The sequence below is a fragment of the Epinephelus fuscoguttatus genome, linkage group LG4, assembly GCF_011397635.1.
Source record: "Epinephelus fuscoguttatus linkage group LG4, E.fuscoguttatus.final_Chr_v1".
Taxonomy (NCBI): domain Eukaryota; kingdom Metazoa; phylum Chordata; class Actinopteri; order Perciformes; family Serranidae; genus Epinephelus; species Epinephelus fuscoguttatus.
Window position 1 is genome coordinate 28474162 of NC_064755.1, and position 24466 is coordinate 28498627.

General features: G+C 40.2%; 2 protein-coding genes across 3 annotated transcripts; one reads left to right on the plus strand and one right to left on the minus strand.

The window, feature by feature from the left end:
• Positions 1–764: 764 nt before the first annotated feature.
• LOC125886848 (gliomedin-like) lies at positions 765–14342 on the minus strand. Of its 2 annotated transcripts, XM_049573186.1 has the most exons (28): positions 13912–14340; positions 11940–11991; positions 11808–11825; positions 11296–11367; positions 10797–10889; positions 10258–10371; positions 9801–9878; positions 9569–9658; positions 9401–9493; positions 9236–9316; positions 8812–8904; positions 8633–8722; positions 7434–7526; positions 7022–7093; positions 4868–4948; positions 4718–4792; positions 4556–4630; positions 4096–4176; positions 3911–4003; positions 3438–3512; positions 3243–3323; positions 3059–3151; positions 2902–2973; positions 2712–2768; positions 2370–2438; positions 1636–1761; positions 1387–1537; positions 765–1282 (listed from the first exon to the last, which is right to left on the minus strand). In XM_049573186.1, the coding sequence occupies exons 1-28, from the start codon at positions 14218–14220 to the stop codon at positions 820–822; spliced, it is 2940 nt and encodes a 979-aa protein (XP_049429143.1). In that variant the 5' UTR covers positions 14221–14340; the 3' UTR covers positions 765–819. The 2 variants fall into 2 exon arrangements, with proteins under 2 accessions (XP_049429143.1, XP_049429144.1); XM_049573187.1 differs by lacking the exons at positions 3438–3512; positions 3911–4003; positions 4096–4176; ... (1 more) ...; positions 4718–4792; positions 4868–4948 and having other exon boundaries at positions 13912–14342.
• A 1128-nt stretch (positions 14343–15470) lies between these two features.
• Positions 15471–24145, plus strand: LOC125886862 (aromatase-like). The gene is made up of 10 exons (XM_049573217.1): positions 15471–15553; positions 19333–19554; positions 19855–20005; positions 20090–20244; positions 20384–20560; positions 20682–20796; positions 22199–22313; positions 22391–22553; positions 22652–22890; positions 22974–24145. Exons 2-10 carry the CDS (start codon positions 19407–19409, stop codon positions 23232–23234), a joined length of 1524 nt encoding a protein of 507 aa, XP_049429174.1. The 5' UTR covers positions 15471–15553; positions 19333–19406; the 3' UTR covers positions 23235–24145.
• The last annotated feature ends 321 nt before the right edge of the window (positions 24146–24466 follow it).

A 24466-nucleotide genomic window follows, 5' to 3' on the forward strand; every position in this document is an offset into this window, starting at 1 on the left:
TGAACAGTATATCAGTTGTTTTGTATTGTTATCGTAATGCATCCAATAAAATATGTCACTTATTTCAGGGTTGTTAGTTAACCCAATCATAGAAAAGGGGTCCCTTAAGGCAACAAGTTTGGAACCACTGTGTTAGAGGGTATCTGCATTGCCTAGTTGGTAATCTTGCTTTGGCTATTCTGCAGGTACTGGTTCTTTATCAGGACGCACGCTGCATTTTCACTGCGTATTCACAAGTGTCACAGTGAGGCCTTGTGATCAGGTTGCTCCTCTGAGCTGTGCAGCAGTGAGCGTTTCTGTTTGTTTGCTCTGTGCTCAAACAGCAGAAACTCATCCATCAGCTCTTCATGTGTTGCCTTCAGCTGATGCCTTTTCTACACGTTTCATTACATCATGTACCCACAGTGTATCAGTGTCACAAAATACATTGAGGAAAATAAGATTTGTCTATAATCATTTTAACCATGAACATGAAAAATCCATTCAAACATTGAATACTGTGACAAATTTGGGTAAAACTTTTTGTCACATAATGAAATATGAATATACTATTCATAAAAGTGGACTGTTGCAGCAAATGTAAAAATGTCCAAATTCCTACCTTATCATCCGTCATGTCACGCGACATGAGTCCAGCATTGTGGTTTCTTGGAATCAACACATGTGCAATAGGAGTCTATTTATTGTAAGCAATATCCAGTGTGACCTGTTAAACATTCACAGCAATGTCAAGTCAGTGTTTCAAGAAATTTACAGAAACCAACTGATATTTAAAAAAATAATTTTATTGCTCATTTCACAAGGTCTGTTGTCATTCTTTTAGGCATGTTTAAGTTTAACTTTGCAGATTTTCACACTGCCGCTGTCCCACATATACAGAAGCCTTTTGTTGGGATAATATGACAGCATAGCCAAGGTGCCATTAGCCGGCCTTAAATCAAAACCTACATTCAGAAGACTCTCTTTCTTTAAATCGTAGGCATATGTGACTCGTCTGTCTTTGTCATCTGTAAAATAAACAACCCCACATACAATGAAGGCATTTCCTGCTTTAGCCGTCGGGTAGCCAGTGTTAATGACTGACTCCACAAAGAATTCGTCGGGGTTAATCTTCGCTACCATCGTGTCATCATTTATATCTGATGCAAAAATGACCCACAGTCCATTTTCATCCACAGCAAACTTGAAATAGGTCTTTGAGTTGCGTAAAAGATAAGTCAGGTTTTTGTATCTGCAGTGTGCCATGATCAGAGTCTTTGTTCTCTTGGTGTTCAGGTCAAATCTGGAAAATAATTGATGAAGTTAAGAAACTGAGTACACAGTAATAAAAAATATAAATAAGGTAGACACATTGTCTTACACATGTGTAATACAAAGAAAACTTACTTTAGAAGTCTGTTTGTTCCTGCGTTGTGAAAGTAAAATGAATTCTTGTACACAATGTGACCGCAGCCCTGGAAGAACCTCCCGAGATCTAACATTTTGAAGATGTTATCCGTAAGTGTCGAATAGTTCTTGTACTCTGCCAAAAGTCGACCTGGGAAAGAAATTTTTAGTGTTTAAAACCACAGTATCTCACAAATCTCTATAGGGAATGACTTGTGGTTGATGTATAAATAAAAAAAAAAAAATCACCTGAAAAATGATCAGCCACCCAGTATCGACCATCATTATGTCGGGATGCATCGGACATCAAGGCTCCAAATGTGCCTTGAATAATAGTGACTCTCTCTGAACATTTAATAGTTTTAATGTTGCACTCTAGATGAAAGGAGATATGTATTTCAGTATTTAGATAAGTTATCCAGCAGCTCAGTTACCAGACTAAACTGTTGGCATTGTACATTTGTTTTTGCATTTGTTCATTTCATTTGTATGACGTAGTTCAGATTATATGTATATGAGCTGAGTTTCTTATCAGGAGTAGAACGGGATGGTGGATGGCTGATGGTATGAGTCCCAGTGTGAAATGGCTGCCAAGCAGAAGATAAGCAGAAGACTACTGTTTGAGACCAACAGCAGTGGGTGTATTTTAGCAAGAGCTTGGGACATTTCCAGTCGTGTCTGTGGCAACTAAAATGGGTAATTCAAGCCAAAACAAGATGTTTTCCTAACCCTAGCCAAGTGGTTTTTGTGCCTAAACCTTACCCCATGTTAACCACAGCATTGTCACAGCATAAAATTTAAAATTTAAAGTGTAAAGAAATGTGAATTCAAGTTTCAAAGTTTCAACATATTCGCTACATATGAAATGTACAATGCCAACATTTTTTTCTGGCCACTGGGTTGCATCCAACAGACAGATTTAGATGGAGAGAAAAATACACATTTTTTAAAAGTGAAAGTGAAATTTAACAAAATGTTCTGACCAGTTTTTGTCCGTCTCTCATTGGTTGTCACATTGATCTCGTTGTTGGTCTGGAGAAGATTTGAAGAGTCTATATAAAAAGGAGGAAGAAGAAAAAAGGATCATTCATGTATGACAAATAATAAAAAGATAGTGGATTTTTATTGTGTGTAGCCAAAATATCTGGTTATCAGTGGTGATTTTAAGGCTCTTCCACTTAGCCATGGGATAAAATGAATCTCTGAATTAACATTTTAATAGTGAAGGATGGGCTTTGACAGAAAAGATAAATCTTTTTCTTAACAAAATCTAAATGTGAGTAACTCAATGCTAAAACCAAATATGGGAAACAACAGTTTCTTACCACTTTTCATAGGTGTATTAATAACTTTTCCACTCTCGTCGAAGGCAGAATATGAGACTGTCACAAACATATATAGGTAAATAAATATAGAGACACTAATGGTGTTAAAGTGCAGCATCATAAATTAAACAAAAGCAATGTTTATGTAATTTTTTCTTTTACATTAAATCCAAAACAGGGTGTTTCATACCTGTTGATAATTCACTTGGTTCCTCTGTAACTTCACTGGAGGAGTCACTGTTTCGGTTCACAGAAAGTGGAGCTGTAGAATGAAACAAAACTTAATATAATGTTTCAATATTATGTTTACTCACTTTACTGACAGTCAAAAACATAGTGTTTCCTACTTGTCAATAATCTCATTGGTGCCTCTGTAGGATTTTCTTTTTTGGTATCCTTCACCACACCATGGCTCTTGTCTCTGTGAAATGATACTGTCTCTAGAAAAGACAACACATATTGGGTTTAACTATTTTCATATAGTCAAAGTTTGTCTTAACAGTCTCCCTGCTGCTCAGAATGGTTGTTTACCAGCTTCCATGTTTGTGTCTAGAAGTGCCGCAGCCTCAGTAGCATGTCTGTTGTAGTCAGTTGGATGTGGTGTTGGTGATTCTGCAGAGAGAAAGTTAAGATTCAAATAGAAGAGATGGTGCAGATATTAAATATCCCTCTTTTGAGAGTTTAAATACAGACACCAAACAGTGAAACAAATACACATTTTCTTACCACTTTTCATGGGTGTATCAATAATGGCTCCACTGTTATTGGAGGAATCACTGTTTTGGTTTTCAGAAAGTTGAGCTGTTGAATAAATTCAAACATTAAATATAATGTATTAAAGTCACAGTCACTCTCTTTACTTACAATCTAAAACAGTGGTTCTCGACTGGTTCAGCCACATGGTCCAGATTTCTCCTTAGTTATAAGTTCTAGGTCCACACAGTTTAATATACTCAGCTTCATTCTTGCATTTGGCCATGATGTCAAGCTAGTTTGCTGTCTCTTTCAAGTGGCCATCCGTTAGTCATTCTCTCAATAGCAGGGATACAGCACTGTAAAATAAATACCCTATGCCAGAAATTCATTGTAAAGTGTGTTTCACCCAAACATGACAAATTTGTGAGTCACATGCGGTCCATTCAGAATGTACCTGCGACCACCAGTTGGGAACCACTGATCTAAAACATACTACTTTATACCTGTTAATAATTTCATTGGTGTCTCTGTCGCATTTTCTCTCTTGGTATAGGTCGATGTGCTGTGGCTGTCATCTTGATTAGATGATTCAGACTCTAGAAAAGAAAGAAAGTATTGGGTTTAACATATATTCATATAGGCAAAGTTTGTCTTTACACTCTCCCTGCTGTTTAAAACTGCTGTTTACCGGCTTCCATGTTTGTGTTTAAAAGTTTCTCAGAGTCAGTAACGTCTCTGTTGTTGTCAGTTGGATGTGGAGTTGGGGATTCTGCAGAGAGAAAGATGAGATTGAGACAAGAGGAAAAACTGCTGCGCTGAATATGTAAACTGATCAACACAAACACCAAATCGTGAAACCAACAGACCAGGGCTGTCAAACATATGGCCCGCCAAAGGGTCCATTATGGCTACTGGATGACTATTGATGCACTTCTGAAGGCTAAGAGGTGCCAGTGAGAAGCTTACTTCATGTGAAATGCTGCTTCAGAGGCTTTTCCACCCTGACCAGAATACAGTGGTCTGAAAAAAACTATGGATACTTACTGTGGTTTTATCAAAAGATATTGAACACTGTGCAAAATATCGTCAATTAGCAGCTTCAGTCCAAAAGAATCTGTATCACACTTTTATCTTGGACAGTTTCTTACCACTTTTCATGGGTTTATCAGTAATGGTTCCCTGGGTGTTGAAGGAGTTTCTGGTTTGATTTGCATAAACTGGAGCTGTTGAATGAAATGAAACATTAAATATAATATTTTCAAGTTAAGGTCACTTGCTTTACTCATAAACAAAAACACAGTATTTCCTACCTGTTATTAATATCATTGGTGCCTTTGTAGCATTTTCTCTCAATGTGCTGTCGTCTTGATGAAACGATACAGACTCTAGGAAATATAAAAGTGTTATATTTAACCGTTTTTTTTTCATATAGTTAAAGTTGTCTGTCTTTGCAGTCTTACCAGCTCCCGTGTTTGTGTCTAGGAGTTTCACAGAGTCAGTAGCATCTCTGATGGTGTCAGTTGGATGTGGTGTTGGTGATTCTGCAGAAAAAAAGATGAGATTCAATTAGCAGGGTACAGATATTAAAGGGCCAGTGTGTAAAATGGGTTGAAAACCGTTGAAAACAGTGACATCAGTGGTCAAATTCTAGATTGCAGGGCTCACTCGCTCACCCCTCCCGTCGGGTAAATGATGGTGGCCTCGTAGGGACAAAAAGCCTTGCGCAGACACAAGTTTTTCAGGAGTAGGTCTATCTAGCGACGAGATGAATATTTATTTAGAAATCTAAACCATGTTACGATATTGTAATGAATCCCTCACGAACAGGAGACCAGAGGAGCGTTCGGGAAAAAGGCCCGTTTATTCGAGCACTCCAAAAACTCCGGTAACACTCCAGGGGGTAAAAGACTCCGTCCCAAACTCTGACTCTTCTAGCGTAACACACACACTTCATACACACATACTCATTTACAGTACCTAGTGGGTACCCCCTCCCCTCTCTGCTCCACCAATCTCCAGCCCGCACACTGACTGACAGCGTAGCCGGTAAACAAAACTAGCTGTTTATTTAGCCTAGCAATATCTCCGGACTATAGTAGCTGCAATGGACGACTTTGAACGTGACTTTGAAGAGTTTCTTGTAGCGGACACAGATCCAGAGCCATACCTGTTTGAGCCGGAGCATACAGATGAGGAACTCCATGTGTTGGGTGCTGAGCAGGCGAGAAGAGAGGCTGAATCCTCCGCTCCCATTTTGCTGCACAGAATGGGATTCGGTGCTACTGCTACCATCATTGGGGAGATATATCATCAGGAGGAAAAGCGCCGCAGAGAGTGCATCACAAGGAGTGAAGTTGCGTCTTCTTTTCCTCACAGATGACGGTTCGGGTTCATTCTCTCCTGTTGCGTGGTAAGTGTGGTCCATTCGCAAACTTTGTAACTAAAAAAACTTTTCACTACTCTCCACTGACGAACTACTAACACTCTCTGCTGTTTCCTCCTCCTTCTTCCTTCCTTCCGCTGTCTTCGTTGGTTCATTTATACACGCGAAACGCGTTCTCTGGCTGGCTGGATTGTCCACTCGGGCTGCCGTACATACATGGCGGCGCAAGATGGCGATCTCTCTAAAGCAAGGCCCTTGCGATATATATATATATATATATATATATATATATATATATATATATATATATATATATATATAAAAGCATGATTATAAGGCTACGAAAACCAAACAAATTTTATTTTATAGTGATTATACACTTATATAAACATATTAATGGGTAGAATATTCAGATTCAGATTCAGATTTGACAATAAACCATGCCAAATATTACACACTGGCCCTTTAAATATCATTAAGGCTTGAAAGCTTAATTCATAAACAGAATATCACAAAAATCATGAACTCATATAATGTCTTGTTGTGTATTACTGTAATTTGAAGCTTATTTACTTTGCTATTTTCCAACCTGGACCCTTTTCCCATGTTTCTGTGTCTAAGTGACTAATGGGAAAAACAACTTTAGAAACAGGTCCAGTATTGAGCGACATGGTTGCAGCCAGCAGCCACAAAAAAGGGCTGCAATGCAATCACAGGGCATGTTCACACCTGCAGTTTACATCCACTAAAAGTGCTTGTTTTTGTCACTGACTGGGATTTTTATCATAAGTCTCTGACAACATTATGTAAAGGACCCCACTGAGAAATAAAATGTTTTCCTTTACTTTTCGCTCTATCCAGTCTGTTTGTTAATTTCTTCCTGCAGCAATTAAACCCGCAAGACATCAGAGCAAGACTTCTCCTTGAGGGAGACTTGGTTAAACACAGGCATGCAAGTAAAAGGTTAAGAAAAACATTTCCATTTCCATAACCTTGTCAGATACTTAAAAAGACAATCTAATCCTGTCAGTGGCAAAAACAAGCACTTTTAGTTGATGTAAATTTAGGTGCAAACATGCTCCGAAGGATTACATTACAGCTTGATTTGTGGCTGCTGGCTTAATACTGGACCAATTAAAAAAAAGTTGTTCCCATGAGTCACTTAGACACAAAAACATGAGGAAAACTGTTGAAAAACACCAAATTTTCCCTTTAAATTCAGTTAACTCACCAGTTTTCATCCATCTCTCATTGCTAGACAAATTTAGCTCATTGTTGTTGTCCTGTGGTGAAGGTGAAGAGTCTAAAGAAAATAATAATGTTAAAAAAGACACATTTTCTCATTTATTAAAAATTCACATTTTCAAGATATATATGGTAAGTGGTCCACAAGTACTTTAAAACTTTCAGTATTGGCTTAAACTGTACCAAACTATAATTGTGGTCTAATATCTGACTATACAGCAGCCAGTGTGTGAATGTTGTTGGAGGTTTATTCTGTTTGTGGTGAATGCTGATACCAAACAGTGAAACTACTAGACAGTCCCCTACCACTTTTCATGGATATATCAATAATGGTTTCACTGTTATTAAAGGAATCGCTGATTTTGGTCCAGAGAAAGTAGAGCTGCAGCATTTCCTACCTGTTAATAACTGAATTGGTCCGTCTGTAACGTTCTTTGTGTTGAGGTCACTGAGGGTGTTGTGGCTGTGGTCGCTATGAAATGTTACCGACTCTAGGAAATAAAAAGTATTGAGTTTAACATCACAGTCACAGAAAGCACTTTTATGCTGATACCTTATACTTTAAGTTCATTTTTCAGATAATACTTACATACTTTAACTAAAGAATGATTTTCAGTGTGGGATTTTACTTGAATTTTTGCGATGTTTTTTTTTTTTTTTACTCAAGTAGAGAACTTGAATATTTCTTCCATAACTTTTAATATGAAACTCTTCTAACATGGATAAACGAAATACAGTAAATGAAGAAAAAAAATCAGTGGTCATGTTTGAGGAATGGATCATGATGCAAGAAACTTGTGGTCTGTGTGATGACACATGGGTAGCCCAAGACCACGGACAGAAAAACGCTCAGATTTAAAATGTTGTAATAATCTAACATGACCATTTTCATTCATCATTCATTCATTCATCTTCTAACCGCTTCATCCTCTTGAGGGTCGCGGGGGGGCTGGAGCCTATCCCAGCTACATCGGGCGAGAAGCAGGGTACACCCTGGACAGGTCGCCAGACTATCGCAGGGCTGACACATAGAGACAGACAACCATTCACACTCACATTCACACCTACGGACAATTTAGAGTTATCAATTAACCTAGTCCCCAATCTGCATGTCTTTGGACTGTGGGAGGAAGCCGGAGTGCCCGGAGAGAACCCACGCTGACACGGGGAGAACATGCAAACTCCGCACAGAAGGGCTCCCACGCCCGGGATCGAACCGGCAACCCTCTTGCTGTGAGGTGAGAGTGCTAACCACCACACCACCGTGCCGCCCCTGACCATTTTCAAAATATCAATATTATATACAAACATAATAAGGATGCATTTTTGATTTTCTATCAAATCATATGTAACTATGCCCAAACCTTACCCTTTGCACATTTTTTGTTGAATTTTAAGTCATAATAATACATTTTTTGTGTGTGTATTTACCCACTTTATGAGTCATTTTTACACTCCTTCCTAGTATTAAGAAAGACTATAGGATCAAAAATGGTACGGAAATTTAATTTGGGTAAAACAAAAACAAAACAAAAAAAAAGCAATAAGTAAAGAGAACTTTCATATAAATCTGTCAGCCTCTCAAACAGTTGCTTACCAGATTCCTTTTCTGTGTCTCCAAGTTTCTCAGAGTCAGTAACAGTAAGGACATCTCTGGCTTCATGAGCTGGATGTGTTGTTGGTGACACTGTGGAGATTAAATAAACAAGTCCAGTATAAAGTTATGATCAAATCTGTGTGTCCAGACATTTCATAAATGAGTCCTAGAACTCCTACCTGAAAATAAGTTAATTGATGCCTCTGTAACATTCTCTGCATTGGTCTCAATCTGTGTGACATGCCTGATGGCTGGAAGAGGTGATGTTAACTCTGTAGTAAATAAAAAAAGAAGCTGGATAACCATACATTTTAAAGGTTCTCCTACTAATAAACATGCTTATCATACAAAATTGTCCTAAAACAACAGTGGAATAAATCAAAATTCGCCAATTAAGTTTTCCTGCCGCTCAAAATAGTTGTTAACTAGATTTTATATTTATGTCTTGACTGAACTTGACATACACATGAATGGTAAATACTGATACCAAACGCAGTATATAGACTAGACCACACATTTGAAGTAGTCTCACTGTGCATTACTGTAATTTAGATGGATCTGGCCATGACTAAAGTTATGATGGTACATGCACCAGTTTCTTACCACTTTTAATGGTTGTATCATTTGTGTTTCCGCTGCCGTTGAAGGCATCACTGTTTTGAATCACGTCTGGAGGAAATGCAGCTTGAGAGTGAAACAAGAGTGGAGTTATTGGGCAGCACCTTTAATTAGACTGACTTACTTATGATATAAAAACACAGTTAATACCTGTGAATAATGTACTTGGTGCCTCTGTGACACTTTCTGTGCTGGTATCATTCAAGATGTCGTTGCTGTATGCTGGATGAGCTGATGCTGACTCTGGAAAATAAAAATTAAAAAAGTTAAATATGTGATTAGGTCTGACAGTGAAGTTGTCTTGTCACAGGTGCTTACCAGAGTCTATACTTGTGTCTACAGGTTTTGTAGAGGCTGGGACGTTCAGTACGTCTCTGCTGTCATTGGGTGGATGTAATGTTGGTGTTTCTGTGGAAATAAAGACATCATGTATTATTTATTAATAAGGTTCATATAACCTTGAAGCCCTAAGTCACAAACAGCCTGTTATATAAATCATTAACTCACATAATTGTTGTACATTATATGTAACTTCTGACTTTAATCCTACCAGTTTTGATAATAGTCGAGCTGCTGTTTTCTGTGTCAGTTTCATTGGCGGCCTCGCTGCTCAGAGAAGGAGATGAATCTAAACATTTAGAATAAGAGCAGAAATGGAAGGTTAACATTGTAAACTTTCCAAAAATAATAATCAGCTATTAAAATAGAGAAAACAATTGGATTAGAGAGGTTTCCATGGATGTTTGATACTTTGTCACACCACCTTGACGACTGGATCACTTACTATGTGACGTGAATTAAAGATGATCACAGACACTATTCTGCAAGGATCAAACTTAGATTTTGTACTTACAAATTTACAAGTTTAAAGATTTGATTTTAGGGAATCACTTCAAAGATTTCTATGTTTTGATCAGGCCTTGGTGTCATTTCTGTGAAAAGCTTTTTGGCTGTGAAAATGAAACATGCAGGTTAACTGATTATTGATTTTGTGGACACGTTCTCACCCATCAGCATGTTGGTTTGATCGATCGATTGTTCTCTCATGGTCTCTTTTCTCTTTTGATTACAAGGACCTGGTGGGCCTGGTGGACCTGGTGGACCCCTCGGACCAGGAATACCTTCAAATATACACACACAGTAAACGCAAGTGAGACATGTAAAACTGAACCGATAAACAATACTGCTGGTCAACGACAAAGGTTCTTTATGACAATCGTTAAACCAAGATTTTGCCAAAAATAATAGGCGATTAGTTCACAATGTTTGGGGTTCAGTTTGTTTATTACGTCCTAAAACGATTTAAAGTGTTGAACAAAACATAGTGGCTATCATGCTATTTTTGAAACCCTCACCAGTAGTGGAGCTACATGTCAAGACTCAAGCTTGCTCTTAAAATATACAAGAAACTCAATAGAATAAAATTAGGGGAGGCCTTTTCAGATGTAATCTTAAGTAAACATTGACTTCAGTCTGACTGACCTCGTCTCTGTTAATCACATTATTCATATCAGGTTCAAATGTGTCGTGCATGTCTATCTCTCACCCTTGATGAGAATGTCATTGTAGGTCTCGCCTTTCAGCAGTAGAGGCCCAGGGTCTCCTTTCGGTCCTGGTTCTCCTTTTTCACCAGTGGGTCCTGGTCATTGACAGGTCATTAGTTTAAACCACAGAAACTAAAAACAGAACGATCTTGTGTTAACTGTGGGACTTAAAACCTGCCAACGTAAGATCTTAGGCTTTTTTTTAAAAAATGACATTTTCTCTGTGATTCTGTGAAGAGTCTGAAACCAGTATGATTCAGGTGTAATCAGTCCAGCAAACATTTCAAACTGAATCTAATCCTCCATTCATTCCTAATGTGGCAGCTATGTATATAGTCAGAGTCACTTGTGGACAGTGAGTGGGAGTTTCATGTTGTGTAACCACAGCTGAACAATGGAAGACTGTTTGAAACTTGTGACTGACTTTCAGAGGTTATTTGTCTGCCCTGGTGCACACCTCAGAGAGGGTTATTGATTTCTCTGGCACAACAGATCTCTCACCTTTTCTTCCTCGTTTCCCCTGCGGCCCGGGCACACCCTGTGGTCCTGGTGAACCAGCTCTACCAGGCAAACCTAACAGGGAATAGGACTGAGACTGTAACAAATTGAGTGTAGTATAAAAGAGGCAATTCACCCCTAAATCAAAATGACACATTTCTCCTCTTACCTGTAGTGCTGTGTTTAGATCTAGATTGTTTTGGTGTGAGTTGCCGAGTGTTGGAGGTATCGGCCGTAGAGATGTCTGCCTTCTCTTGAATGTAATTGAACTAGATGGCACTCAGCTTCTGGTGCTCAAAGCGCCAAAAAATACATCTAAAAATATTATTATATAGTTCCATTATATTTGAGAGAAGGCAGATATCTCTACGGCCAATATCTCCAATACTGTGCAACTCACACAAAAACAATCTAGACTGATAAACAGCACTACAGCTAAGAGGAAAAATGTGATTTTAATTTTGGGGTGAACTGTCCCTTTAAGTTATGCAATTATTTGAAGTGACTGTTCTTACCTGGTGGTCCAGGTGGGCCTGAAGGGAAAAATAAACAAATATTTTTACACACATCAAATACAGTAGAAACACCAAAAACCATAAAACCATAAAAACCACAGTCCTGGAAAGGAGAATATTTATGAGGTGCACCTGTTAAACAAACTCCTCTGGAGCTGTTACACAGATCCATGAAGGCTTTGACCTGAAATACAGAAAGCAGAAACAAACAGTGCGTGAAGTCAGTGTTGATTTGAACTACATCTGGAATCTTAGCGTTGCACATTTTTTATCATTGACATCACTTGGATTTAAGTAGAAAACAAAACTTTGCTTTTCTTGTGAACCATCTTGTCAACCTCAACTGTGTCACTTGCTCTCAGGATGTGAGAGAAGATTACAACTAATTTAGTTTCACATTATTCCCATTATTGGATCTGAAAAGATTAGTCGATTAATTGATTGCTGACAAAATATTAACTGGCATCAACTGTGATAATCAATTAATCGTTTAATGTCATTATTTTAGTCAAAAATTCACTTGTTCCTGCTTCGTAAATGTGAATGTTTGCTGCTTTTCTTGGTCCTCTACAGTAGCGAATTGACAGTAATGAATATTTTCTGGGTTTGCATGGTTCACTGGACAAAACAAGAAATTTGAAGACGTCACCTTGAGCTCTGGGAATGTGTGCTGAGCATTTTCCACCATTTTCTGACATTTCATAATATAAACAATAATTAATTAATTCGGGCGGCACGGTGGTGTGGTGGTTAGCACTGTCGCCTCACAGCAAGAGGGTTGCCGGTTCGATCCCGGGCGTGGGAGCCCTTCTGTGCTGTTCTCCCCGTGTCAGCGTGGGTTCTCTCCGGGCACTCCGGCTTCCTCCCACAGTCCAAAGACATGCAGGTTAATTGGTAACTCTAAATTGTCCGTAGGTGTGAATGTGAGTGTGAATGGTTGTCTGTCTCTATGTGTCAGCCCTGCGATAGTCTGGCGACCTGTCCAGGGTGTACCCTGCCTCTCGCCCGATGTAGCTGGGATAGGCTCCAGCCCCCCCGTGACCCTCAAGAGGATGAAGCGGTTAGAAGATGAATGAATGAATTAATTATTTAATTCAGAAAATTTATTTAAAGTTAAAATAAATGTTAGTTGCAGCCCTAATTATTGTTGCTGATTATTAATTTTTCAGACCAATATGGTAATAAAACTAGTAAACAAGTAAACCTACTTTTATTTTTGTAAGGCACTTGTGTTTCATTGATAAATGTGCTGTCATGAGTACAGTAGCGCCCTCTGGAGAGATGCCAGTTCCCCACTGGATGTCAGCACAGTTGAGGGAGGAGCAGTTACGCTCCGCTGCTCAAAGTATTTATCCAGTGCAGTCTGTGGAAAACAGTCCATTGGATTCCTTGCATTACACACACATGCTCCTTATCCCAAAAGGGAATAGAGAGGAAATGTCTCTATGAAAAATGACAGCGAAGAGATGTCGATTGCTCCCCTGTTTGTACAGTACAGTAAACAGTCAGCGATATTCACAGTTTTTTCGAAAGAGCACACATAAAACATTTAGGTGTCATTTAGATGTCTGCTATTACTGGAAAGACCACATTAAATCTGTCTGCAAAAGGACACAACAAAGAATTTATCTGGTCTTTTGGGGCGAGAGGACAAATTCTTCTTTGTTTTTTACTTCTGTGATTGTGAGTGTTCTACAGTATTGTAATATTACATGGTACAACTGTTTGTCCTCCACTTTACAATCTGCTCAAACAAAGTCAAACCCCTTTAGACCTCTAGGAATCAGCCTACAGTAATTACATATGAAGGCTGCCAAAACATTGTCTCTGACCCCAACCATGTCCTGAGCAGGGTGATACAGGGTTGCATGATTTACTTAAATGAGACTGAAGCACTTATTTGTGCACCAGTCAATCCTAAAATCAAATATGGGGCTTAATCCCACATCAAATGTACACTGAAGGGTTTTGAATGTGTTGCCCTCAGTGTTAAATGTATGTTTCTTGTCCTAAATGTTTGCATTTGTTTGATTTTGCAAATGAAGCAGCTGTGGTGCAAGAAAAATATCAGACTTAATCTGACACCAAAGTATAATCATCTTACAGGAACCATGGAGTAAGTCATCAGCATCAGCATATCCTTCTCCTCTTGGCTTTGTGTTGCTTTTCCCTCCTGGTCTCTCCTGCTGCGGTGGAGCTTCTTCAGCTCTCCAGCCCGCGCAGGGTCCACAGGCAGGACCCCAGCCTGCAGCCTCAAGTTCTGTGACAGCACCTGCATCTCGGCGCCCAACCTGCCCAGCTCCTCCGTCAGCTCCCTCTGTCGAACCATCAGGAACACGAAACCTGTTGTGCTCATGAGCAGCAGCACACACATCCCCACCAGCAGCAGAATAACTCCACTCCTCTCCTTCATGTTTGCGTGCTGGTCCTCCTCTGCAGAGTGATCTGAGCTCTGCAATTCACAAGCACATACAGCACATATCTGACCACTTGCCAACAGATGAGGCGTCAGAGGGAAACTACGCTGGAGCTGTTGGAGAGAAATAAACATGTCGAGATCCGTCTGTAACTATGGGGTGAACCACATGATTGCGCAACAACAAGCATCTGGGAAACAGTTAAAATCTCCAGGCCCTTTTGATTCAGAAGCAGATAATGGACATGTTTGTCAGAATGACACACACAGCGTAGTGCTTCCTCTCAATATTGCCACCAGTCCGTCCTACACAAAATGACATGGAAGTGGAATAAATAAGTTGGGAACAAGGGGAACATTCTCTGTGTCTACAAAAGAGCTTTCAGAGTGCTTTTGGTAAAAGACTGAGTGTGTGCATGTGTGTGAACTGAAATCTCCTTTTAATAAATGAGTTTTTTTCATTCATTGCATCATGCATTTCCAAATATAGAATAATAGTTATATATTTCTCTCCACTTGTGTTTGTGTACAAGTGTCATTAAAGTTCACCCCTTCCCAGAAAGTTCAAATTATCCAGCTTAGTCTTTACTAAAATGAGGAGAGCAGGTTTTTTCAGCCAACTCGGGATAAAAGCGCCCACACAAACCCCTAAATCCGAGAACAACATCTTCATCAACAGCATACCGCCTTTCTACTTCAGCTATTCAGGTGCTGAGTTTAAAGCTCGTCAGAAGCACACAACCTCTGCACGAACACTGTTTTCCCTTTCTAATTTTGCATCCATGTTCTTTTTTGAAGTCGTGGAGCACTGTCCCCGTTTCTTTTTTGAACTGCTGGGTAAATCCCTACTCCCTTTGACACGGGTCAATCTGACCCAGCTAATTAATTTCCCCATGAAAAGCCTCCTCGGCCCGATGAATTGGACAGTGGAGTTTCTTTCTTTTGAACAAAGACAAATGTGAAGTAAATCCATCTAAAAAAAAAACAAAAAAAAAACGGATGCAGAGTACAACAGATAAAAGACCTGCAGGTTTTTCGTTTTTATGAATGAAAAAACTTTTCTTTTTTCTTTGTGAAGCCATTCTGTGGTTCAGACGTGTGCTGTTATCTGGCCTGTTCACTGTTCTGCAATGTAATGGTACTTGTAACCCCAAAGTGGCGGCGTTCCTAAGCAACCTGTAAAATGAGGGCTTAACTGAGGATTTATAAGCCCTCGAACCACTGAGATTTATTTGGTAGGAGAATGTTGATCATCCCTAAAACCAGCGAAGGGAGAACTGCATCTCTTCAAACTGCACTCTAACTTGTCAGGAGTCGGAGAGAACAAGAGGTAAGTATTACTCTTTGACGGTTTGATAAAGGAGAATTAAAAGAATACGTAAAATAATGAAAAGACACTGTTAAAGACGTAAGATGTAAAAAGATTTAAGCATACACTATGTTGAAAAAATGTTAACACTCTTTTACTTTTTACTTAATTTAGAAAATGAATGATGTGGACTTTTAACTCCTGCATTAAGAGACTGTGAAATTTGAGTTATGAAAGTCTAATGAAACTCTAAATCTCTTTCTTGTTTCTATTTGGTCATGCTCTATCACCAGTATACCAATACATGATGAGAAAGAAAATATGTTTCAGATCTTATAGCGGAAGTCAATAAAGATATCACATGGAGTAAACTTCAAGCAAGATGTACATTAGAGTGCTCATGTATTTTATACTTGAATCAACTGAAACTAACTTAATTGATTTCATCTGTAAGTTCACAGTTTCTAATTGTGAATTTATCATGCTGCTTTTCAAGTCAGTATAATAAACTGTATATTAATAATAATGTAAATAGTCAAAACAGGGAAATTACTTTTACAACTAATATCTGGGGAGAAGACGCTGACGTCATGAGTATGATCAACCTGTAATGACATTACAAAATAAGGTAATAATCTGTCACCCAGCCTCAAAGGGGCAGTTCACCCCAAAATCAAATAATATATATATATTTTAAGATATTTTTGGGCATTTTTAAGCCTTTAATTGATAGGAGAGACAAGTGTGAAAGGGGGAAAGAGAGAGGGAGTGACATGCAGCAAAGGGTCACAGGCTGGATTTGAACCCGGGCCGCTGCAGCAACAGCCTTGTATATGGGGCGCCTGCTCTACCACCAAGCCACCAATGCCCCAAATAATACATATTTTTGTTGGAGATATCTGCATTCTCTCCAATAAAATGACACTAGACGACACCTAACTTGTGGTGCTCAAAGTGCCAAAAAATACATTTGAAAAGCTCAACAGCAATGTCTCTTTCCAGAAATCATGCCCTGGTTGCTCAAGATAAATCACAGACCTTGTTGTGAGCAGTTTCATGTAGGAACTATTTTCTTTCTACCAAATGACGTAGAAGTGTTCATCTACTTATTGTCATGACCTGGCTCTAAAACTATGACAATAAAGAGGGAGACGCAGGCTGAAAGTATGAGAGGCTCGTGCTTGTGACAGCGTGAGATGTAAACATTAATGGCGTCCTCCTCACTGAGCTGTAATGTTAGCTAGCTCAACAGCTCGCTCTTCACCAGCAGGAGACGCATACCTTTTTCAGCGCAGTGGTATAGTTGACAGGTGTAGTTCAGTAGAAAGAAAATAGTTCCTACATGAAACTGCTCACAACAAGGTCTGTGGATTATCTTGAGTAACCAGGTCATGATTTCCATAAAGACACATTGCTGTTGAATATTTACTAATGTGTTTTTTTGGTGCTTTGAGCACCACAAGCCGAATGCCATCGGGTTCCATTATACAGGAGAGAAGACAGACGTCTTTGCAGCCAATATCTCCAACACTCGGCAACTCACACCAAAACAATTTGAATTAATGAATAGCACTACAGGTAAGAGGAAAAATATATAGTTTTGATTTGGGGGCGAAGTGTCCTTTTAAATCAGGGGTGTCCAAATTTTTTTCAATGGTTGTCATATTAGAATGTCAACTTTATGTTTCTTTGCTGTGGCCATGTCTGCTGCTAGGTAACTGTTTGTTCACTTGTTTACCATCTGTTTATGAAAACACATTAGCTCCATCTGTGTAGTTCATATTTGGTGCCTGTCTACAAACCATACGATAGTCCTGTCATTGTGAGCTGAGTGGAACAAATGCAAAATAAACTTGTTTGATGAACCAATATCATGTGGCAGGACACATGTAGCATATTTTTTGAAAAGACAAGCCTAGGGCCATTTAAAATCCGTTTGCGGGCCACAATTGGCCCTCGGGCCTGACTTTGGACATGCCTGCCAGGCTTAACTTGTGGTTACAATCACAGCACTTTTGGCTGTATGGTTTGCTTGTTAGACCGGTTTACCAAGGAACACAGGGTGTGGCTGGGCTGCAGGGGAAAACAATTAGGTTAGGTGAGAGATCTGTTGTGCCAAAGAAAATTTAGGATTAGATCTAGCGTATTAGATAAACAGCAAACAAATAGATCATCATAAAGCTCTGTGTGAGTGTATTTTGGTTTTAATGCATACCTGCGTTATCTACAAGGACAAGAGAAATACAAGTGATGAATACGAACGCTGTCGACAGATTGAGGTTTGTCAGTTGTGTTTTACAGTTTTTCTCAATTGTTTACACACAAATACTGGTACTTGAGACACAATGACCACAACATGTAACTTATGCACCAACCCCCTGAACCAATTCTGTTAAACTACAAGCACAATTCCTGCTTTACACAGTTCTAAAATACACTTTTTTTTCCAAAACACTACACACAGTTCTCTGCATTTGGCACATTTTCCATGAAGAAAATCTCTTGTTTTCACTGTCATTCAAAATTCTAAAGTTAATTGCCCTACTATGCACACTGACTCATCACAGGGGCAAACACCTGTCACAGAGTTTTACAATTAGCAATCAGAGCTTTAGCATAAAAGGGCAACAGGTGAGCTCATCTGTTTTGGAGCAATGGATGCCAATATTGGAAACAGAGGCAGAGGCAGAGCCAGAGCCAGAGGAGTGAGAGTAAGAGGAAGAGGACGGGGAGGACAAGGAAGGCCAAGGACCGTAATCTCTGCTACCCTTGGCCCCTACAACACTGCCCATCTGATCACATTCCTGGACACCCTACACAACACACTCATTCCACCAGATCAGATAGACGGCCCAGAGCAGCTCAGGTACGTTGTCATTTGGGACAATGTAAGTTTCCAACAGGCTACTCTGGTTCGTAACTAGTTCGCTGCCCACCCACACTTTTTAGTTGTTTATCTCCCTGCATGTTCTCCATTCCTCAATCCTATTGAGGATTTTTTTTCTGCCTGGAGATGGAAAGTGTATGACCGAAATCCACAAACACGTATACCCCTTCTTCAAACTATGCAAGATGCATGTGGAGATATAGCAGTTGATGCTTTTCATGGCTGGATTTCTAGGCGATATTTCCCCTGCTGCTTGGCCAGGGAAAACATTGCTTGTGCTGTGGCCAGACCGAAACAGAAGAGAGGATGCGGCATAGTTTGTTTTTTTGGTTTTTTTTTTACTGTAACTGTATACAGTAAATTCTTCTGTTGTTTTGTATGTAGACCACTGCATGTGCAACTTTGTGTTGGTTGGGATGTACACTGTGTACATTGTTTTTGTGGGGAAAAATAAAATATATTTGTTACCGTGTATTTGTGTGTTCTGAGTACAAAAACAATATTCTAAAATATTTTACAACACGCTTATGTATGTACTGTCTGTAGTAAGTGTAACAATGAACAAAAAAAGGCCTAAGTCATTATGATGAATGGAGAAGAAGTGTTTTCCATTCATCATAGTGTTTTACATTGAGCACATCAGTGTTCAACTGGTTTTTATAAATGTCTATTCATATGATGGTTTGTGTGTGTCATTTGAAAACAAAATACCATTTTGAGAAGAAATAACATTGTTTTGAATGTAAAGTTTCATTTCGCAGGAGAATTGAGGGGTTTTGCCCATTGTGTGTGTGTTTTTTGATTTGTGTGTGTAGAGTTCTGAGAGTATGAGGCATGCTTTCAGAAAATGTGTGTAAACAATCGAGAAAAACTGTAACAAATGGACTATGATTGGTTTGTCTGTTGTTTAAAGCAGACAGAAGCTTTAAGAGCACTCAGACAGAGGACACAGTAAATGTGCTCAGGTGTGTGAGCCTGGCTGGTTTCATGGGGAGGATGCAGCTGCCGGAGACACTCAGCATCGGACCTGTGGTGGTCGACACAGCGTCTGAAGCCACTGCCCTTCTGCTTTTACTGCTGCTGCTGCTGCTGCTTCTCGCTGCGTGGAGCCGAACAAACCGGTCACAGATACCCGGTGAGACTTCAGCCTCTGTTCTTATAACTTGAATATACTGATCCACGTGATGAGTGACTGCAGGTGTGAGCAGATAGAAGTAACAGGTAATGGGAAAGAAACGTGTGTTAAAGAGCTTGTGTAAAAGTGCTTTGTACTTTAAATTGTGACAGAAAGTTTTCACAATCATGATTAGAGCCAAAGTATATGATTTTGCATCATATCATTGATGAGATAACACAACGGTTTACCGATTTCCACACATAAAGACCTTTGTTTTCAGCCTGGGATCTTAAATCATTACCTGTTTCTTTCTCCCAGGTCCTTCCTTCTTAGCAGGACTCGGTCCTGTCCTCTCCTACAGCAGATTCATCTGGACTGGGATAGGAACGGCGTGCAACTACTATAACAACAAATATGGCAGCATTGTGCGGGTCTGGATTAATGGCGAGGAGACACTCATTATAAGCAGGCAAGTCCTCTAAGATAAAAACTCTTTACACTCACAGTTTATCCCATAAATCTGTAGCAAGTCAAAGCCTTGAAACTCTTGCAGGACTTCAGCAGTTTATCATGTTTTGAAGAGCGCCAACTACACAGCCAGATTTGGGAGCAAAATAGGGCTGGCGTGTATTGGGATGGAAGGGAACGGTATCATTTTCAACAGTGATGTTGAGCTCTGGAAAAAACTGAGGACATATTTTTCCAAAGGTGAGTAATTGTGTATCGTGATGCCATAATCCACAGCTCTTTCTCTCTTTTCCGAACCCTGCAAACTGAAGTCTTGCAAAAAATGTAATGCTGCTTCACTGTGTTTGAATTACTGTACTGTTGCATGGTCATGTTACAGCTCTGACAGGCCCCAACCTCCAGAAGTCGGTGGGAATCTGTGTGAGCTCAACAGCTGAACACTTGGACAGCCTGCAGGAGATGACCGACCCCTCCAAGCATGTGGATGCTCTCTCTCTGCTGAGAGCCATCGTGGTGGACGTCTCAAACAAGCTTTTCCTCAGGGTGCCGCTCAACGGTCAGCTGCACATTCACTGTCTGCACATTCTACACTGAACCATGTATCTCCTGACAGTAAATACTATTATGAGCTCTTTCACTGCAGCCTCTGACTCTGTCTTTTGTTCCTCACAACTCAGCAAAGGACTTGCTGCTTAAAATCAACAACTACTTTGACACCTGGCAAACAGTTCTAATAATGCCTGATATATTCTTCAAGGTTGGATGGCTGTACAACAAGCACAAGAGAGCAGCGTAAGATCCTCCTCACACACCACAGTAACTTCACATATGGCTTGTGATGTATTCAACTTAAAGGTAAACTTTGATATTTTTCAACCTGCACCCTAAGTTACTAATGCGAAGGACAGTTTTTTTTAAGTGGTCCAGTATTGAATGAGAGAGCTGCAGCTGCAGCACTGAAACAAGCTGCATTATAATTCTTCAGGGCAATTATGCACTGTTAAGGTACATCTTCTAAAAGTGCTTTTTGTACTTGTTCCAGGAAAACAGCAGTGAGAAGTGTAGTGAGAGCTGGACAGAGAAGTACAGAGAGCATAGCTTAGTGTTATCTAAAAGATTTTTAATGTCATAGCTGAAAGCTATAGCTAATATCAACAATGTGGAAAAGTCTGCAAGACTTCACAATGACACTTCTCTTTCAACGAAACTTAGGACGCATTCACACTGGCACTATTTGGTCCGCTTTAAACGAACCCTGGTCTGCTTCCACTGATAGTTTGGTTAGTTTGCAGTGGTGTGAACGCTCATTCGAACACTGGTGTGGACCAAATGAGCGAACCGGCAAACCAAAGAGAGGAAGTGAACATTTTGGGTAGAAAAAAACCCAAAGCCAACAGCGTAAACCGGGAGAAGCAGAGGTAAAAAATTAAAAAGTTGGAAAAAGTCTTGTGGGCAGACGTGGAGTAGTGAGGAGGTGCGTCCATTGTTATTGTGGTGACCAAGTCGGCTGAAAAGGATGGATTTCCGTTTTCGGTCCTGACCAATCGATGAGCTGGGTTTCCTTCTTCCTCATGCTTTTTTTCTTCCTAGTCAGTGGTCATTTCGGGCAATACCGCCCCCAAACGAGCAGCTGTTGTAACTGCATGACATTGTCAAGGCAGTTTGGTCCGCTTTAAAAAGTGCAGTGTGTTGGGGCATCGGTGGCTTAGTGGTAGAGGAGGCACCCCATGTACAAGGCTGTTGCCACAGCGGCCTGGGTTTGAATCCAGCCTGTGGCCCTTTGCTGCATGTCATCCCCTCTCTCTCCCCCTTTCACGCTTACCTGTCCTGTCCATTAAAGGCAAAATGGCCCAGAGAATGATGGCCAAAATAGTCAGCCAATGGCAGGGTTAGAACCATAGTTTACATCCAGTGAGTCAGACTAAGCTAAAGGTAGAGAACAACAATTTATTTCACAGCAGGGTCTTTTCCATAATGTTGTCAGACACTTATAATAACAATCTGACAGATGCAAAAACAAGCACTTTAGGTGGACGTACACTGACGGTGTATATTTACCCTGAGTGATTACACTGCAGCCAGTTTCATGCTGCAGCCCCTCTTTTGTTGTCTCCATTCATCACTTCGACAAAAAAACACTGAAAATAAGATTTAGGATGAAAAACACCGAAGTTTATCTTTAATCTTTGTGCAGCCAGGAACTGCAGGACACGATGGAGGTCCTTCTGGATTGTAAACGAAAGATGATAAATCATTGTGAGAAGCTGGACGAAGCTTTTGACTTTGCGACGGAGCTTATCTTTGCTCAGGTTTGGCTCTTTTGATTAAATCTATACCAACAGAGTCACACGGTGCATTCTGCATACCTTATCTTTCTTTTCAACAGAACGTCGGAGAGCTTTCGGCAGATAACGTCAGGCAGTGCGTGCTGGAGATGGTGATTGCTGGACCTGATACTCTTTCCATCAGCCTCTTCTTCATGCTGATGCTGCTGAAACAAAACCCAGATGTGGAGCTGAGGATAGTGGAAGAGATGAACACTGTCTTGAGTGAGTGCATTTGTGTGGTGCTAATCTGAGTTTCACTTTATGCCCTCCAAACATTTAACTATTCCAACAGTGTGTGAATGCTGCATTTTCACACCCAGGTGATGACAGTGAAAACATTGATTATCAAAGGTTGAAAGTGCTGGAGAGTTTCATCAATGAGTCTTTGAGGTTTCATCCTGTGGTTGATTTCACAATGAGAAAAGCTCTGGAAGACGACACCATCGAAGGCATTAAAATCACAAAAGGAACCAACATCATTCTCAACGTTGGTCTCATGCACAAGACTGAATTCTTCCCCAAACCCAAAGAGTTCAGCCTGATGAACTTCGACAAAACGGTAAGTCAGCTGAACGTTCTGCAACATTATATGGCTGCAGAAACAAAAACAACAGCTCAGTGTTTACCTCCTCTGGTTGGCAGGTGCCCAATCGTTTCTTCCAGCCCTTTGGCTGTGGGCCCCGCTCCTGCGTGGGCAAACACATCGCCTTAGTGATGATGAAGGCCATCCTGGTCACTGTGTTGTCGCGTTACACCGTGTGTCCTCGCCAAGGCTGCACCCTCGACAGCATCAGGCAGACTAACAACCTGTCGCAGCAGCCTGTAGAGGATGAGCGCAGCCTGGCCATGCGCTTCATCCCTCGGACAACACAACCTCAACACAGTCAGCAGAATCATCACTGAGACACAGGGGGTTACATCTGGGTGGAAACTACTTTTGCAACTGATACAAAAAATATTCTCTGGCCAAGTCTGTACAAATCAGGGCTGCACGATGTGAGAGAAACACGTGATATCACAATAATGTTTTTAAATATTGCAATAATGATGCTACTTGCGATAAATACATGAAGTACTCAGCTCTGCCTCTCTGCTCCTTTTAGTATAGTAGAATGTTGTCTCCTTTGGCATTACTGACCTTTAGTGAATACGACTGAAGGTTTTAGACGATACAGAGCAGAGCAAAGGTGGTTTTCTGGACTGTGGGATCCAGTATGGAAAACCAGTGTGGACATGGATATACAGGGCTCCTACAGCTTGAGGCAAATTAGATTTAAGATTGTTTAATGCCACTTGATGATGTTTAAAACCAATTTTACAGTAACCAAAATTGAAGGAGGAAGAAAACAAGAACCGATGTCAATTACCTAGAGGTAGGGACGTGATGAAGAAAAATGCTCCTTTGGGTAGCTGTGTTTAATCTATTAGTCTTGTGATCAAAATTGATCTGAAGCTCAATCCTCAGATTGTTCTGTAAGTCCAATAAATAATAAATATAGCAACTTCTAATCAATTTCAGGTTTAAAGTAACAACTTCTGGTTCCGTCCCACCCATTTACAGTGTAAGCCACACCCACTTCTAGTTCAAACTCCACCCATTCTGAGTACACTTATGGATACAGATAATTAAATTGGTTGAACAGATACAGATAATGGTGTGCTCGCTCATCCCCAATAGAAACAGATAACACCCGCGAGCAATTTAGAGTCACTAATTAAGCTAACGTGCATGTCTTTGGACTGTGGGAGGAAGCCAGAGAGCTTTGAACCCCAGTACATTCTTGCTGTGAGGCAGCAGTTCTTACCACTGAACCACCTTGGCACCCATTGGGCGGGACAGTTTAGGGACAATTTAGCCCACACGTTTAGTTGAACATAAAACATAACTTATTTTGTCTCGTGTTGAAGACGAGGGTTGAACAGAAGTGGTGTTTGTTGGCAAGTTTTTTATCATGCGTCTCACTCTGCAGGTGGGATTCCACTGTCTTGATCGCCATCAAGTGTTTGAAAACCTTTTTACACAAAAGTCTCAGAGCCTTATGAATTGGCTTGTAACAGTTTCAATCGTGCTGCAAAATCTTGGTGAAACAGCCGATTTTCGTAGAATTTGCACTTCCCAATGTGCAGTGACAGCT